This window comes from Perissodus microlepis, chromosome 18, assembly GCF_051167445.1.
Source record: "Perissodus microlepis isolate ML-2025 ecotype Zambia chromosome 18, ASM5116744v1, whole genome shotgun sequence".
NCBI classification, from domain to species: Eukaryota; Metazoa; Chordata; class Actinopteri; order Cichliformes; family Cichlidae; genus Perissodus; species Perissodus microlepis.
In genome coordinates, this window is record NC_140478.1 from 35,052,681 (window position 1) to 35,070,170 (window position 17,490).

The 17,490-nt window shown below is 39.7% G+C and overlaps 2 protein-coding genes across 2 annotated transcripts; both read left to right on the forward strand.

The window, feature by feature from the left end:
• Positions 1 to 1,916: 1,916 nt before the first annotated feature.
• LOC146368797 (tripartite motif-containing protein 16-like) lies at positions 1,917 to 4,142 on the forward strand. The gene has a single exon (XM_084913334.1). The coding sequence runs from the start codon at positions 2,037 to 2,039 to the stop codon at positions 3,702 to 3,704; it is 1,668 nt and encodes a 555-aa protein (XP_084769460.1). The 5' UTR covers positions 1,917 to 2,036; the 3' UTR covers positions 3,705 to 4,142.
• Positions 4,143 to 9,770: 5,628 nt separating this feature from the next.
• On the forward strand, positions 9,771 to 17,479 carry LOC146368798 (STARD3 N-terminal-like protein). Its single transcript, XM_084913764.1, has 8 exons — positions 9,771 to 9,970; positions 13,466 to 13,543; positions 13,681 to 13,758; positions 14,093 to 14,146; positions 14,633 to 14,750; positions 15,320 to 15,415; positions 16,294 to 16,361; positions 16,427 to 17,479. The coding sequence occupies exons 1-7, from the start codon at positions 9,818 to 9,820 to the stop codon at positions 16,356 to 16,358; spliced, it is 642 nt and encodes a 213-aa protein (XP_084769890.1). The 5' UTR covers positions 9,771 to 9,817; the 3' UTR covers positions 16,359 to 16,361; positions 16,427 to 17,479.
• The last annotated feature ends 11 nt before the right edge of the window (positions 17,480 to 17,490 follow it).

Sequence of the window (17,490 nt, forward strand, 5' to 3'; positions counted from 1 at the left end):
GAGAGAGAGAGAGAGAGAGATGAGGTGTGGGTGGACATCAGATGATCAAATGTCAACAACCTGATTGGCCCAAGTGTGAAGATGTGACGTCCACTGAGGGAAGGGGGGAGAAAGGGTGAGCAGGTATAAAAGTGAGGTGAAGAAGAGATTCGGGGTTCTTCCCTTTTGTCCTCTGTGAGATGAGCAGTTCAGAAGTTTGGATCTAAGAGGTTCACAGTTCAAATTCCAGCAGAGACGCTAAAAGGAGAACCACAGTCCAACCTGTGAATGTTTTTAACCCTTTGTGAAACAACAAAGGCATAAATATGATCATATAAATATTATCTACTGGGTCAGACTCATAGGATCAGGGATTAGAACTCCTTTTATCAGAGAGGTGAAATCTACTTCCTGTACAGGGTTTTTTTGTGGGCCTACCGATCGACAGAAAAAGGTCAGAGGGCAGCATCCACTCTGGTTTTACACAGTTTTGCAGGTTTAGCTCTTCTGAAGTTCAGCACCTGCTTTTTCAACCAATCAGAAGCCAGTATTGTAGAGAGTTCATATTTCTTTTCATGCAATTGAATAATTTTGAATGTTTAGGTGAATATTTATATTTAGAGTATTTTCTCGATCAGTGTCTTCAGTCCTGACCCTGAGTGCGTACATTTAAAAATAAAGTGATATAACTTCTTTTACATTACTGTGAACTTCTTGTACAGTTTGACAGCTGATTGTTGTCGTGTTTGTCGTCATATGAAGATCGTTTCCTAAAGAGGACTGAACAGTCATTCAGCCTCTGGCTCCATCCATGAATCTGATGTTTGCTGTATAATCTGTGCTGTTAATAGTGTAATGGAACATATAATTTGTACATATAATTTCATATGTAATTATGATGATCTTTACCCATTAAGATTTTAAATGAAACGATAAACAAAGGCCAAGAAAACTGAGTTAAACTCCTGAGTCTACTATATATTTGCACCATGAAGAAATGAATTGTTTGCACCTGTAATAAATAATCAAATATATCAAATTATCATCAATTATTTAAATAAATGAACCATCGCACCAAACAAAACAACAATTCAACAGACAGTTCTATAAAACTGTGGATGATTCAAAGTGCTGCTATAACTGCACAACAAAACTGCAGTGAGAAAAGCTTTGGATGTTCAGTTTAGTTATAATGACAGTTAAACAACTAAAATACTCGATTAAGTAGGTGAGAAAAAGTTACATTTACTGGATCAGTTTAAGACCAAAATACAATTGAATGAATTACTGACATGGACACTTTGTGAAAAATTACTAAACAGTTCAGGCAAAATTTTACTAAAACCTTTAATTAAACTTGAAAGTTTGAATTTCAAGCACATCTTGATGTTTTCATTGAAAATCCACAGTGACTGTGTACACAGGAAAAACTACAAAATAATGTTTGTTTGTTTGTTTGTTTTTTTAAACACTGTGGACCGATCTGCATTTCTTATTGCTAAATTTAAATATTTGTTACTATTTAATGATCATAATCTCATTTGAACATAGGTTTGATTTAGTGGAGTCAGTTGTTCCCATGCATCATTCTGTAAGTGTGAGAATGAACTAAGATTAGAAAATGTCAAAATATAAAGTGTCATTTATTTTTATTCATCACAGCATCCTAAACTTTGGCGAACTTTCTAAAATATAAAATGAACTCGCTGAGTGTTGACTGTCACATTTCAAAGGACCAAGAAAAGATAAACTATTAAACTTTAACTGGGTCAGACTTGTTACTGCATGTTGTAACCAAACATACCACACCCTGCATCATGTGATTGGCTCTTGGTTGCTCTGTAAGAATATTTCTTTAGCGCCTCCCTTCACAGATGTGTCTGTATCAGGATGGGTCTAAACAACATGGTGTAAATGCAGTTGCTAGTGAGCCTCATTTCCTGTAGGAGGTGAACAAGAGCAGAGATCTGTTTCCCTTCAGAGCACAGAGGTTGTTTCTGTTCAGAGGAAGTGAAACTGTCTGACAGTCACTGAGAGACGGTGAAACGGCACAGCACATGAATCAAATGGATCAAACAAAATTCTGCTGTTCAGTCTGTTTGGATCTACTGAAGGATCCGGTGACTATTCCCTGTGGACACAGCTACTGCATGAACTGTATTAAAAGCTTCTGGGATGAAGAGGAAAAGAAGAAAATCTACAGCTGCCCTCAGTGCAGACAGACTTTCACAGCGAGGCCTGTCCTGGTGAAAAACATATTAGTGGAAGATTTAGTGGAGGAGCTGAAGAAGACTGGACTCCAAGCTGCTCCTGCTGATCACTGCTATGCTGGACCTGAAGATGTGGCCTGTGATTTCTGCACTGGAAGAAAAATGAAAGCCTTCAAGTCCTGTTTAGTCTGTCTGGCATCTTACTGTGAGAAACACCTTCAGACTCATTATGATTCACCTACATTCAAGAAACACAAGCTGGTGGAGCCCTCCAAGAAGCTCCAGGAGAACATCTGCTCTCGTCATGATGAGGTGATGAAGATGTTCTGCCGTACTGATCAGCAGAGTATCTGTTATCTCTGCCCTGTGGATGAACATAAAGGCCACGACACAGTCTCAGCTGCAGCAGAAAGGACTGAGAGGCAGAGAGAGCTGGAGGTGAGTCGACAAAACATCCAGCAGAGAATCCAGGACAGAGAGAAAGATGTGAAGCTGCTTCAACAGGAGGTGGAGGCCATCAATCAGTCTGCTGATCAAACAGTGGAGCACAGTGAGAAGATCTTCACTGAGCTGATCCATCTCATCCAGAAAAGAAGCTCTGATGTGAAGCAGCAGATCAGATCCCAGCAGGAAACTGAAGTGAGTCGAGTCAAAGAGCTTCAGGAGAAGCTGGAGCAGGAGATCACTGAGCTGAAGAGGAAAGATGCTGAGCTGAAGCAGCTCTCACACACAGAGGATCACATCCAGTTTCTACACAACTACCCCTCACTGTCAGCACTCAGTGAGTCTACAGGCTCATCCAGCATCAATATCCGTCCTCTGAGCTACTTTGAGGATGTGACAGCAGCTGTGTCAGAGGTCAGAGATAAACTACAGGACATTCTGAGAGAGGAATGGACAAACATCTCACTGACAGTCACTGAAGTGGATGTTTTACTGTCAGATCCACAAGCAGAGCCAAAGACCAGAGCTGGATTCTTAAAATGTTCATGTGAAATCACACTGGATCCAAACACAGCAAACACATATCTGTTATTATCAGAGGGGAACAGAAAAGTAACAGTAATGAATCAACAACAGTCTTATTCTGATCATCCAGACAGATTCACTGACTGGTTTCAGGTCCTGAGTAGAGAGAGTCTGACTGGACGTTGCTACTGGGAGGTGGAGTGGAGAGGGGGAGGAGTTTATGTAGCAGTCGCATACAAGAATATCAGCAGAAAAGGAGGGGGTAATGAATGTGTTTTTGGATGGAATGGCAAATCTTGGTCATTAGATTGTAACAACAACAGTTATACATTTCGGTACAACAACATCCAAACTCCTGTCTCAGGTCCTCGTTCCTCCAGAGTAGGAGTGTACCTGGATCACAGAGCAGGTATTTTGTCCTTCTACAGCGTCTCTGAAACCATGACTCTCCTCCACAGAGTCCAGACCACATTCACTCAGCCGCTCTATGCTGGACTGAGGGTTTATGATTATGGAGCCACTGCTGAGTTGATTAAAGTGAAATAGACTGAAGTCTTTCATATTGTGGGTTTAAATCTGTATTTTAGTTTCATTTTATTTTCTCTCCATCATTTCTGCACAGAGATCAGCTGTCAGTCAAACATTATGGGTGGTACCTCCACATCTTCTAGTTGTTCTCTTGATGTTTCTGAGTTTTTAAAGGAGATCTTTCCTGTGACTGTTTATGGAGGCTATCACTGCTCATCATCATTTTGATTTACTAAAATATTTCTCCACATGAAAATGTAAACTTCTCTATCCTCTAAATGTTTCTGGAATATTTGTATTGAAAAATGTCGACATTTCTCTTCATGAGTATGGCAGACCATGTGTGTGTGTTTGTGTTTGTTTTTGTCAAAATCATCAAAGAAATGAGGAAAAACTGTGATTTTAATGAATGAATTCATATATTGTGTTGATGTTTTATTGTGTGAATAAACTGGAAGGTTTGACTATAAATCAAACTTTGAACAAAGTCTTTTCTTCTGTCTTCATTCCAGGATCTCACTCAAATCTGATGCAGAAAATATGAAACTAATCTGAGAGAATAACTGAAGCAGTTTTCCTCCTGAAGCATCACAAAGTTCAGAGTTCATGTTTAGAGCAGAAGATTCAGCAGTCGCTCTGTGACCTTTCAACTTTCTTCACTAAAACAGCTTCATTACAGAGAAACAAGTCACATTTTCTTCATGTTCTTAAGTCCTTTCAGATGTTTTTAATGGTCCTTGAATGCAGCATCAGTGTCGCAGGTTTAAAAGGTCACTTTCTGTTGTGTTGAAAGATTTCCTTCAGATATGGTCTTTAATCAGTAAAGCCAGTGATACAGCAGTGTCATTAGCTGTGTTATTGGCACCAGGCTGTGTTTATGTATGTATTTAATTCTGTCTGAGGATGTCTTCAGCATGAAATGATCATTTGCTCAGCTGCTGTGTCTCAAACGACTCCTACAGTCTTTGCTTATGTGACCAACTTTTAAACAACCAAAACAAATTCCCCTTTCCTTGATAAAAGTCAACTTATCTCGATGCATTTTAGCTTTAAACTGCTTACAATTCTCTAGTAAATGACTGCTGTGTGAACAAAACAAACAACTATGCAGAACAGTGGAATTTGTTCTGCTTCCAGTTGATTGAGTTTTGACTCCTGGAACCGTACTGACATTAGTGGCAAAACTACTTCCCTTTTTTCTTTGCTTGGTGGAACTTGAAACTTTAAAGCTGCTTCCAGATTGTGAGTCTTGGATGTTGCCAAACACTGGATCTTATGCTACTTTCACCTGTTTTATTATGAAGGCAACCAGATCAGTGAACACTGCTCTGTGACCATTTTGTTCCTGCAGTTCATAGGCAACAACTCTCCATTTTTCCCTCAATTTGTATGGAAGTTTCATAACAATCATTCTCATATTTGAGGGCAAATCCAACTCCTTCATATAAACAACTTGCTGTGTTGGATTCGAACATCCTTGAAGAAAAAGAGAGAATGACTGTAGACCTTTCACATCCTCACTTTTAATAGGTGCCCAACTCACAATCCTCTCCATCTATGCAGAGGCAATTTTATTTCCGTTCCCAAAATGTTCTCCAAGAAGATATCTGGCTGTGGAATAGCCCTGCTCAGGAGGTAAATGCTGACAACTATGCACCAAGTCTTTAGGCTGCCCCCTAGTGAACTGCTCTAAAAAATGCAAACAGTCGCTCCAGTTATCAGTTTTAGCTTCCACTCCATTTTCAAAGGCATTCATAAATGATCTGTACTGTAAAGGGTCTCCATCAAACATAGGGATGTTTCTAGCTGGAAGGACAGAAGATAAGTTTTGTTTTACAAGCAAAGTAGTGATGTCATTTTGTTTTTGCATAATATTGACAATCTCCTTCGTGCAATTCTCAGTCAAAGTAGGAGACTGAGGCTGTGTTTGCTGCGTCACTTGAGCTGAATCATCAACTTTTACCATCACCTCATCCACCTGATGTTGGTTTTGACTTTGTCTAGGTATGATTACTTGTGATTCAGATGCAGAATTTGTACCAGAGTAATCTCTTTCTGCCGGAACAAATGTATCAGCACAAGGATTTAAATTAGGCGCTTCTTGTACGTGCCCTCTTTCAAAATAAGAGTTCATTCCATCAGAACGCTCAGAGCTACAAACTGAGTTTATTTTTAAGACACGAAGCTTTGCCTTAGTTGCTGCCAACTCTGTTTCCAAGGATAATTTCTCCTTTTCTTTTCTCAGTTTTTCCTCTTGCGCTTCAATAGAATGTTTTTCTTTAATGCAGCGAGTCGCTCCATGAGCGCTGCCTTGTCAGCCGCAGCTTTAATGCGTGCGGAAGATGTTGATGAAATTCGACTTTGCTGTGACAATGTTTTCGAAGGTGGCTTTACACTTGAGATATTAGAGACACTGTCTTCAGGATTTATTTCATCCAAACTTTCAACAGCTTGATCATTAAGAGCAGTATTGCTTTGTTCAGTATACGGCTCGCCTGCTTGCTGCAACCAAACCTTTACTTTGTCCATAAAAACAGAGAATGCTGTCACCTTAGACTGAAAATGTGCGCTTTGCCTTTTCACTTCATCTTCTGGCAGTGGCAAACTTAAAAAGGATTCTTGCAAAGCGTTTGCATCTTGATAGCATTTAATAAACTTCCCAAATTCCGAAGACACTTCCTTAACCTTCTCATGTGAGGTCATTAAATTTTCGCCATGTACTTAGATGCTTGCTTACACATTGAACTCCGCTTTTCTTGGCATGTCTTTATATACAAATCCAAACCTTTTGGCGTAAATTTGATGCTTCTTTTCTCTGCTTGCATCTGAGTGTCATCCTCTTGTTTACTCTCTTGTTTACTCTTAATATCCGACATTTTTATTGTCCTCTTGGATTATTTCAAACATTATAAAGATGCACAGCACACTGAGAATCCATAGCATAAAGCGCAAACATGATTGCAGTGAACAAACATTTCCACAGAGGGCGTTGGCATGTTCCACTGTCCACTGTCCAAACTTTAAAGTTGCGTTTTTATGGTTTATTTTATCCAGTTTGGCAAGCAATAACAAGATCCATTTTTAGTTACTTCCTGCTGCTTCTCCTGCTCTAGTAAAAAACCATAGGCTCACCCCAGTGCATGCTGGTCCTACACCAGTCTCTTTATTTATAGAAACAAAATGGCCCTACAGCTTTTACTGACTAATTTAACAAGGTAACATCAAACAAACAAAACATTGAAAGAAATATTAACCTACAAATAAACTTGTAAATAAACCCCAAAATATAAGTAAACTAACAACAAACTTTAACTAATTTCAAAATAATAAAAAATAAGAACAAATAGCTCCAACAGAAGTTATTGCTGCAGACTGAAGGTTCTGTAAACTACTCAGTCATAGAATGATTACGATATTGAACTAAAACAAATGCCTGAATCCTAAATTATGGATATCCTATTGTGGTGATCTGAAATGTAACACTAAATGTGATTAAAACACTAAAACTCTGGACTCCGGGGCTGAACCACCGCGGGGATCACCAGCCCGAGGAAAACACAAAATACACATGACTCCGTGAGAAAGACAATTCATTCTTGAATGAAGACGTTGATCAGACACATTTAAAATGTAGCCAATTGTGTTTATTATTAAATTATTAAGGAAATAGAAAAGCGGGGGAATAGAAAAGGGGGGAGGGGTGGGGGGTAAAGAAGAGGGTAAAGGAAAGGGATAGAAAGGAGGAAAGAGATAGAGGAGAGAGAACCCCAACTATGCCCTCTGAGCAAGCACTGGGTGCGACAGTGGATAGGAACAACTCCCTTTAAAGGAAGAAACCTATGACAGAACCAGGCTCTAGAGGGGGCAGTCAACTGTCGGGACTGGTTGGGGGGTGAGGGTGAAAGAGAGGGGGGGGGAGATGGGACAGGTGTTAGGAGTTAAGGTGAAAATTACGATGCAACGGTGGAGGAGGAAGACGGGGTGACATCAGCAGAAGGAAAAGTAGAAAAAGTAGAAAAAGCAGGAGTGCTCTTTCTCCAGAAGAAGCGGAAGCGTTTTTTCTTCTTTTCCATGAGCACTTTTTTCTCTAGGATGAGGGTTCGTAACTCATCAATTGTTTGTGTATTTTCCTTCTCGAGTTTCCTGCATGTTGTCTCCACTTCTTCTAATTTGGCTTGTTTTTCTTCGAGCCTTTCTTTCAGTTCTTTACATTTGGCCTCCTGCATAAGCTTTGCCTCGTGCATCTCTGTATAACTGTGTTGTAATTTGTTGTGTGCGTCTTGTAGCTGCTGACTTCTCTCGAGTTCTTGAAGTGTACACTGCAGGTCTTTTCTTGTTTTCTCTAGTTGCTGCTTTAACATCTGCACCTCAGTGTTTTTGCACTTCAAGTTGTTGGAAAGTTTCTCCAGTTCTGTGTTTTTAATTATTCTTTTTGAATCATAATCAGGTTACCACAAATTGTTTTTTAATTTAGTAGAACTTGAAATGTTTGTCAGTGGGTAAACAATTCATAATGCAAAGTCAGAAACATCAAGTTATTCTTAGTACTGCATACTTGCAATACATAAGTTGTCCTAACAGTCATGTAGGGCATCCGTAGTTCAGGGGGTCGGGAAGCTCATCTTGTAACTGGATGTAATATTAGCAGACAGAGGGTTTGATGTTGCAGAATCTTTGGAGTTGTACCATGCTGAATTGAAGAGCCCAACTTTCACCAAAGGAAAGAACTAACTGGCCCCTAGATTGCCCAATCAAATCTCTTAATGCCACCAGCCCTCCCCTACCTTCACTGTGTGCTCAGCTTGTAGAAAAGAGTTGAGTGTGGAAGAAATGGCAAAAATGTGGAGCTGAAAAGCTAAGAGAGAAAAAGAAATTATATATAAACCAACGTGTCAAATTAATGGACATGTTAGTTATTGGAGTTCTGGCTGCATTTTATATATCTATATTGTGTCCTTTTTATAATAAATAATAAAAAACATTATTTATCCTCACTGTATGAACATTGTTGGAGTCCTTGAAGTCTCGTCATGTTGAAGTTACTCATGTGATGTGATGTTGTTATAATGATCCAGCTGGTGTGCAGCCATCATATTAGAGTTCTCTTTCTTCTTCTGATTTTATACAATTTTTCTGTGATGGTGTCACATTTACAGTGGTCGCAACAATTGCACCTACAGGACCCTGAAAAACTGGTGCACAGACTTCAGAGTCTAATAAGTGTCACCACTGTAACCACTGCATAATGCAAACCATGACACGAGTTTAGTCTTGGTGTGAAACTCATTTTGGTTCATAGACACCAATCTGACCTTAAGTGGAACAGACCCATAAAACTAATGCGTAATAAATCTGTTAATAAATAAATCCAAATTCTCCCATCATCATTCTTTGGTAGGAAGTCATAAATAGGAGTTAAATTCAGACTCGCACAGGCTCACCTCTGCACGACTGGCTTCTCCTGTAACCCTGCATGTTTCTAAGGTTTGTTTTCTTTCTTTTTTTGTTGTTGTTCTTGTGCTTTTTGTCCTCGGGTGAGGTTTGAAGTGTCTGTGTGGTGCAGCTGGTCTGGTCTGTCCAGGCTGCACCACACAGACACTTCCAATCACCACACATCAAAGTACAAAGCGTATGACGTCATCACATTCTGTGTTAGGAAGTCATATTTAGGAGTTAAATTCATTGTTCATCATACTCAAGAAATCTTTCTGTTATCTTGATTAACTTATCCCAACATTGTCAATCAGACTAAGTGATCACATGACGCTAGTTATCAACTCTATAAGGTAAACCAGGGTTTCCCATTTTAGCTACTAGCCTGTTTACATGAAAGGGGTGGCGTTGGGCGCATCTGACCAATCACATACAGAGCAGCAGAACAGCTGACTTTACAAAGAAAGATAAAACTATAAACATGAGCATCCAATCATGATCCAGGTGACAGTGAACCGCCATCGAGCTCATCCACTGATCAAAGCCTCTCCATTTCAGCTCAAAAGAACACAGAGCTCAGGCTGTACCCAAGACTCGGGTACAGAGGCTCTCTTTTTTTTTTTTTGCCCCCACCACCAAATAACAGGAATGCATATAAGAGCAGCGGTAGCTACTCACAGATCCCTGTCAGAACAGGCATGGGGTCTGTCAACTCCCCGGCCGTTTCTGTGAGATTGGAGGCGTACGACATCGGAGAGAAGAAATGCATCTCGGATGTGAGGAGGACTTTCTGCCTCTTTGTCACCTTTGACCTCTTGTTCATCACCATGCTCTGGATCATAGAACTCAATGTAAGTCTGTGTTTGTAGTGGCTGTGACAGCAGTTTTGTTTTTTTATTAGATATCTGTAGTAATAAAGTTTTTACAGCAATGTAAAACCACACGAGATTAAGATATATCACCAGACAGTGAGCCTTTTTGACTGAGTCAGCCTACTCGGGAGAAATTTATTGGATGCATCTGCTGTCTTCTATGTATTTTGCTCAAGAAAAAACTAAAACTGAAGATGATTTTATTATTTCCCAGAGATTAAAGGGTTATTTAAAAGTAAAGTTAAACAAAGTCAGGAAAGATAAAACGCTAGTATTGAAGTTTTTAAAAAACTCCAAAGTAAGTGAAGCCGTTAAAAGGCCAGGCTCAGAGCCTTTGGTTTTGCTTTTTTGTGGAAAAACATTTATTGTTCTTTTAGAGCATTTCGAGTTGTTTCTTTCAGCTTGTGGTGGACTTTCGGATTGACAGCATCATTCCTATCTGCTTTTACTTTTGTGCCTGATCGGTACGATTAACAGCAGTCAGCTTGACGCACAAGTTCAATTTCAAGTTGGCTTTTATTGTCACTTCAACCATATACATTTAGTTCACAGTGAAACGAAACAACGTTCCTCCAGGACCAGCCGATCGGCCACAATGCTGGTGGCTTTGCGAATACAGCGTGTAGTGTAGATGTCCTCAATAGAGGGGAGAGAGACCCCGATGATCTTCTCTGCTGTTCCCACTATCCGCTGTAGGGTCTTGCGGTCCGATATGGCACAGATGAACTGAATAACAAAAATAAACACACCGTAGATTTCTGATGCACTAAATCACTTTGGAGGAAAAATTAGTTTCCTCTGCTGACTGACAGTTATTGTTTGTTGAGCTCAGTTGTATGAAAGTTCAGAGGAACTCATGAGTAGCCACCGATTTGTACACAACTGATAGCAAAGTGTGGACTATGGCATTACATGTGAACAAAGGTTTAAAGCTGGTGAAGAATGCACGTTCCTTATCTGTACAGACTTTTTCTTAACTAAACTATCAAGTGGTTTAGTTGGTATCGTGGTTTACAGTGGTTCGCCTACCAGGTGAAAGATCCCAGAAGGAGACGCTTATCCCATTGGGTTTGGTTCAGGAAAGGCATCTACCTGCTGTGGTGACTTCTTGTGACAAGGGAGAAGTAATACCATTACTTCTTCCTGTTCACAATTTTTATCTTTGTAACAACAAATCATTGAGTAATAAAACCAGCTGCCTTTTCAGTGAGTATCTCATCCAGTGGTGGTTGAGCTCCAAATCCACCGTCTTACACATCAGTTTGCGGCAGCTATCCTCGTTCTGCTCTTGGTGAGCTTCATATAGAGGTACAGAAGCCAGTTCTTGACATGGTGCAGGTTCTGCAGATGGACTCTGTTGAGGGCTTCAGTCCAGTTAGGTGGAGTCAGACAGCTGGATGAGAGACTCTCTGGAGAAGCAACTACAGAACTCCCAGAATAGCATCATAACCAGAGAGCCGGCTGGTAGTGATGACAGAATAAAGGTAGAGCAGATAGACACTGAACTTTCAAAATAAGAGCCACAGGATTGTCCATAAGTAAATCAGTCGCAGATGGCAACGTCCTTTAAGATGGATTAAAAAGGTATACCCGTTGATATACCTGATTAGATCTGTGCGCTGTCATACAACGCAGCGGCCAGATTGCACCAGACTGTCCTCCTCCACAGTTATTTAAATGGATTATAAAAAATATGCAATAAGATTAATGCTACAGGTTATTTTAACCAAACCAAACTATTTGTGCTTTCTCAGCACTGCCCCACCACTAACATCTGGATGAGTGTTAGAAAGCTAACTAACTTTATCAAATTACATCCAGGCTTTGTTTTAAAAGGAAAGAATTTCTTGTCTTTAACAAACGGCAGTGTTGTTAACCCATCCAGATAAAAACAAAAACATACATCTGTTTGTTTCTATTCTTTTACCATGGTGGCAGTTTAGGAGGAGCTCTTGCAGGAACTTTTCTGGTTTTTAGTTACTGAAATGCTGCAGTATGTGCAGGGTGCCGATCTTTGTTTTTTCTGCTTTGAACCGTGATCTCAGGGTCTGCTGATTTAAACTAATGGAGAATTTACAGGCTCGTGCTGCAGTATTGAAGTGTCCAGCATGTTGGAACAGTGTTTGTGTCCTCCAGGACTCTGAACTGTTTACAGTATTTGACTGAAAGTTTTAATTTATTCTGCACATGTTTATCTTCTTAGATGACAGCAATCATTAATTAAGCCGAGTGGACTCTGTCTCTCTCCTTTTTGAAGATGTTACTCAGCGTTGTTGCTTTTTCTGTAAATGTCACATCTGAAAAAAGCCGGAAGGAACATTTAGTAAAAAATGTTACTAAAATGCCATCACGATAAGAGATGGATAAAGTCAGCAGAATTATCAAACGTATTCCTGTAAGGGTGCATTTAGATACCACAAACAAACAGAGTTTATGAACTACAGAAAAAAAGTTTTTTAATCTTGTGCATACATTAATACGGTTCCTGCTCAGTTTGCCTGTTTACATGTTTTACTATTTTATCTTATTTGACCTGTTAAAAACAGGTCTGTTAACCATTAATCGGGAGGAAGCAGTTACATTATTGTCAGTCGTCCTCATCGTTTCAAATTGTACGCTATCGTTTGTTTCGTGGTTTCCAAAATAAGCTGTTTACGGCAACGTTTTTCCATCGGGGCGCAGAGAATACCAGCATGGCCAGTGAATATGAGGCAGAACCAGGTAGCTCCAAACAGAAGGACTAGTCGAAACAAAACGAGGACCTTATTCCTAATGAGGGCCGGCCCCTGTAGCATGGACATGATTTGGTTATAAAAAGTCTGACACGGACCAGAAAACTCTACTATGCAAATTATGCCGCAAACCGGTTTCCACCACAGACTCAAACACGACAAACCTCTTCTACCACCTACGCAAGAATCACGTGAAAGGTTGTTGACAGAGTTTACAGATGAGAAGCAAAAAAGAGCCGTCAGGTGCTCAAAATAAACCTTAGACTCAAACGTTAGAACAGGCTTTTCCTCGCAGCACGCCGTGTAATAAATACAAAGAACATGGTGGCCGTTACATATAGTTTCATGCACCGGTCAAAACACTCGGCTCCAGGTACACGACACCCAGCTGAAAACACTTCACACAAGTCGGGTTGCCCAAGATTCATAGAGTTTACATAAAAAGCCCTTTTTTGTCATATACATCGTTATCAGGATGAGAAATGTCTTACATGAGGATATGAGATTTTGGTCATCGCACAGCCCTAACCCCAAATGTTTATTTGAATCCTACAACTTCTCATGTTTTTTGTGTTGTATTAAAACTTATGATTATTATTTTAGATGGAATAAACTTACAAAAAATATTCCTCTAGTAACAAAAAATATAACTGCCTCACTCAGGTCATTTTAGCCTCAGTTGTGTCAGGGTTAACTTTAACATTCAGAGTATTTGTCATGATGAGCTGTTTGTGTTTGTCAGGTGAACGGCGGCATTCAGAATCGGCTGGAACAAGAAGTCCTGCACTACGACTACCACGCCTCCTTCTTCGACATCTTTGTAAGGTTCTTTCTTTTGCTTTAAATGATCAACTTTATATCATTTATTTTATGTGGGGGTTTTTTTCACTATTTTTTTCCTTCCTTTTTGTTTCTCTCCTCCTTCTGTGCCACCTTCACCTTCCTCCCCTCCCTCAGCTGCTGGCAGTTTTCAGGTTTGCCGTCCTCATCCTGGCCTACGCTGTCTGCAAGCTTCGTCACTGGTGGGCCATCGCGGTAGGTTTTAAGGCTGTACGCCACAACAGTGTTTCTGTAATTGCGCCAGCAGAGGGCGCTGCCCAGCAAGAGCTCACATTGTTGGGTGCACAGTGAAGTGTCTGGCAGGAGGATGCACTAATTCTTGTTTCTGTGCATTAAATATGTCATCAGGGGGCATCAGTGTTTGTTACAGGGTGATTCTGTGATTTTCCATTTCACTTCATTATATTCAGTGTATTTAGAGAGTTAAAGACCATTAACATGAGGATGTTTTCAGGTAAAAGGGGTTCTGTTTAAAATATTAGCAAAAATAAGAGCATGAGCATTTCTGATGTTTTCTGTCTTTGTGCAGATCACCACTGCAGTCAGCTGTGCTTTCCTGATTGCTAAAGTCATTTTGTCGAAGGTAAGAAAAAGCTTTACAATTCCTAACTGTCTGCACTCCTACACACACACACACACACACACACACACACACACACACACACACACACACAAAGCTTTGATCTAAGAAACCTGACAACATCTAATATTTTCATTATTTGTAACAAAAATGTTGCACTGACTTTAGTTTTTTACTTCTAATAATATCTTTATTTATTTTAGTATTGGTGTCAATGTCCACACACAAAAACCTCTTAGAGGACAGTTTGTTGTTGGAGTTAATTTTCCTCTGCAGTCTTTGCTCCATATTCCCCGATGGCGATGCATACATGAGGATTTAAGGAAGTGAAGCAAACTATCTCCTTCCTGTACAGGAAAACCTGTAATTGCTGCTGCTTAACAATAATAAATATTTGTTTTTGCACCTTCTAAATTTTAAATGGTCAGATTTTGTATGCTTTGTGTAGAATTACGTATTCATATTGGGACGTGTGTGTTTCTTGTGTAGCTGCTGAGTCAGGGGGCCTTTGGGTACCTGCTGCCCATCATCTCCTTCGTTCTGGCCTGGATAGAAACATGGCTGCTCGACTTCAAGGTCCTGCCTCAGGAGATCGAAGACGAAAACAGTGAGTCTCAATTGAGCTAATAATAAAAAAGGCACCTTCATTACTGTTGCAGTACTGCTGCTGTCACTGCTGTGATCTCTGTCAACAGATCGTTTACCTTACAGGTTCCTTTTAAAACCTTCCTTTAAGTTAGCAAAAGAATGTGAAAAAACAAGTACTATGACTCAAGAGCCTCTGAGTGGAGAATGAAAAAGAAACAAGAAAACGATAAAGAACAGCAGCAGACGCTCTGGTGAAACACTGCCACCTGCTGGTGAACATTCAAAGCTACATACTGAGTAATTTTATTCAGTTGTTTTATTTCAAATAAAAGATCATGGGATAAGAAGTTAATATTATAATTATTTATTATAATGTTAGAGTAAAAAGTGTAATGCATCAGCTTCCTGTTGCTATTTCACAGGTAGTTTACCTGTAATTATTAATAATTATATGCAATGAACAACATCTGCAAATGTGTTTACTCACCTGATAAATGAAAGTTATTTCACCACTGTTATGTTATTTTAACCTCATTGATGTCCTGCTGATGCAGTTATTCCTGCTTCCTTCATCCTGCTGTGTTTCAGGACATCGGTCCATCATAGATACAAGTAGGGCTCCTCTCCTGGGTCCAGGTCCTTTATCTGATGGGCAGTTCTACTCTCCGCCAGAGTCTTTGGCAGGTCTGTTTCCTCCCACTGACATCAGACAAACCCAAACACACCCGACACACTCGCTTCAGCTGTCGCTCCTTCAGACTGCTCAGTCTGATGATTCTGACTCTTCATTCCCATTTAAATGAGCGTACAGACACAAAATATGAAGATATACAGTTCATTTTATTGTCATTATTATTATTATTATTATTAGAGTTTTTAGATTTCCAGCTTTGCACTTCACACCCAGAAATGAGTGGCGTAGCTCCTTCAGTATTTGTTTCACTGCACAGTGAAAGGAGCTTTTTCATCTGCAGACATCTTATTGCTTAGAAAACAATTCAATTACTCAGCTGCCTCTGCAGTGAGCCTTCCATACAATGGGTGGGCCCATCCTTTGCAGACACAGACACTCTCCAGAGCAGAAGCAGAGCTGCAGTCGATAACACAAAATACAAAAATAATTCCCGTTTCTGTAAAATGTGAAGAATTAAAAGTGAAGGTTTATTCTCACACCAGACTCCTGCAGCTGCTTTGAACCTGCAGCCTCCTGCAGACGGATTAAGACAAGCGCGCCTCAGATGTTTCACACAGGTCAATAAACAAGAAAATTTAAAAATGATGAAACCTGACAAGACAGGAATTGTCAGGCTGGTTATCAGTGGCTGAATTTTCAAAATAAGAGCGAAGGGCATCATCTGCTATTAAGCAGTTGTAGATGCCATTAATGTCTTTAAGGATAATACATTTAGTTGGCATGAATACCTGAGCCGTCCGGGTTCAGAGGGGTCGTCTTCTAATCTGAAGGTTGGCAGTTAAAATCCTGGCTCCACCGTTCTTTTATCATCCTAAATTTTCTGTGGTGTTTCTATAAAAACGCTGACCGATTTCCCTTTCGTGCTCAGACTCTGACGAGGAGCTGGATGATAAACACGAACCTGAAAAAGGGCTCATTACACAAGTGACTTAACAGGTAAGAATACGTAATGACAGACGTCAGTCAGGATTCGTCTGATGTGCTGTTTTATTTCTCCACAGGATCGCCGATCCTGAACATGGAGGGATTTTTGGGTCCTCCAGCGTTGTGCTACTGAGGGGAAAACTTCTGCCTTACACCTTCAGCCATTTTAGTTTGTATTTGTTCATATCCACAAATGCAGCTCACGTTCTGATATCAGCCTTCTGCACGTACACCGCGACCGGGAAAGTGCCACTTAAAAGTTTCAGTGTCATGAACTCTGGTTACTGTATGAGTTTTGTTTCTCCACCTTTAAGGAACTCGAGACCTTACAAGAGATTTATCAGAAATAAATCATTACATCCTTATCAGTATCCATCCATAATTCAAAACATTACATTCATTTTAAAACTTAAAAAAATATATATACACTTTCAATTAAAAAACAGAGTGTTAATGTCTTATTTCCAGCATAATGTTTACTTATAATTCTGTGATCATTTTCTTATGCTTCGGTTGTGTCACTGCAAAGGAAAATAAGCTCATGGATGCCACAGAAAGGATTGTTCAGCCAGTATTGAGCCTGCAGACCAGACTGTAGCAGAAAGAGAAAGTCAAACTCTTAGAGATGTTTATGATTACTTCAATGTCTTAAAAATGTGCATGAAAGAATATTAAGGTAACATATAGAGATGTGAACGATACTGTTTGTTTTGAAACGAGTGAAGGATTGTGTGTTAAAGAAAACGAGCCATAAACGTGCAGCATGTACACTCGGAGATTTGGGTTTAGTGCACTGAACAGAAGGGACGCTGCTCTCGAAAGCTGCTGTGACGGGCGGGGAAACGTTCTAATGGAAATGTACATATCTTCATGCATGCTTTGCAAGCTCAGTGGATGTTTATTCTTTTTTTTTCTTTTTTAAAGAAAAGCCCGTCTGTATAACAGAATCATTAAAATGTTAAAGGTTATGTGGTTTTGTTTAATTGTTTATGTCAAACGTCGACCTTAAAGAGATCAACAGAATAAGAACTTAGACATAAATTAGCCTTGTGAATAAATAAAATGTGAAAATATCAGTTTGTTTCAGGTAATGTCAGCTGTTTATTAAAAAAAATATTCCTTTAAAAAAACTTTTTCATCT

Bases quoted from the DNA above. Each gene is read 5' to 3' on its own strand.
- LOC146368797 (XM_084913334.1), top strand. From the start codon at position 2,037: ATGAATCAAATGGATCAAACAAAATTCTGCTGTTCAGTCTGTTTGGAT.
- LOC146368798 (XM_084913764.1), top strand. From the start codon at position 9,818: ATGGGGTCTGTCAACTCCCCGGCCGTTTCTGTGAGATTGGAGGCGTAC. The intron at 9,971-13,465 runs GTAAGTCTGTGT...TGTGTTTGTCAG, and splicing joins TCTGGATCATAGAACTCAAT to GTGAACGGCGGCATTCAGAA. The intron at 13,759-14,092 runs GTAGGTTTTAAG...GTCTTTGTGCAG, and splicing joins GTCACTGGTGGGCCATCGCG to ATCACCACTGCAGTCAGCTG.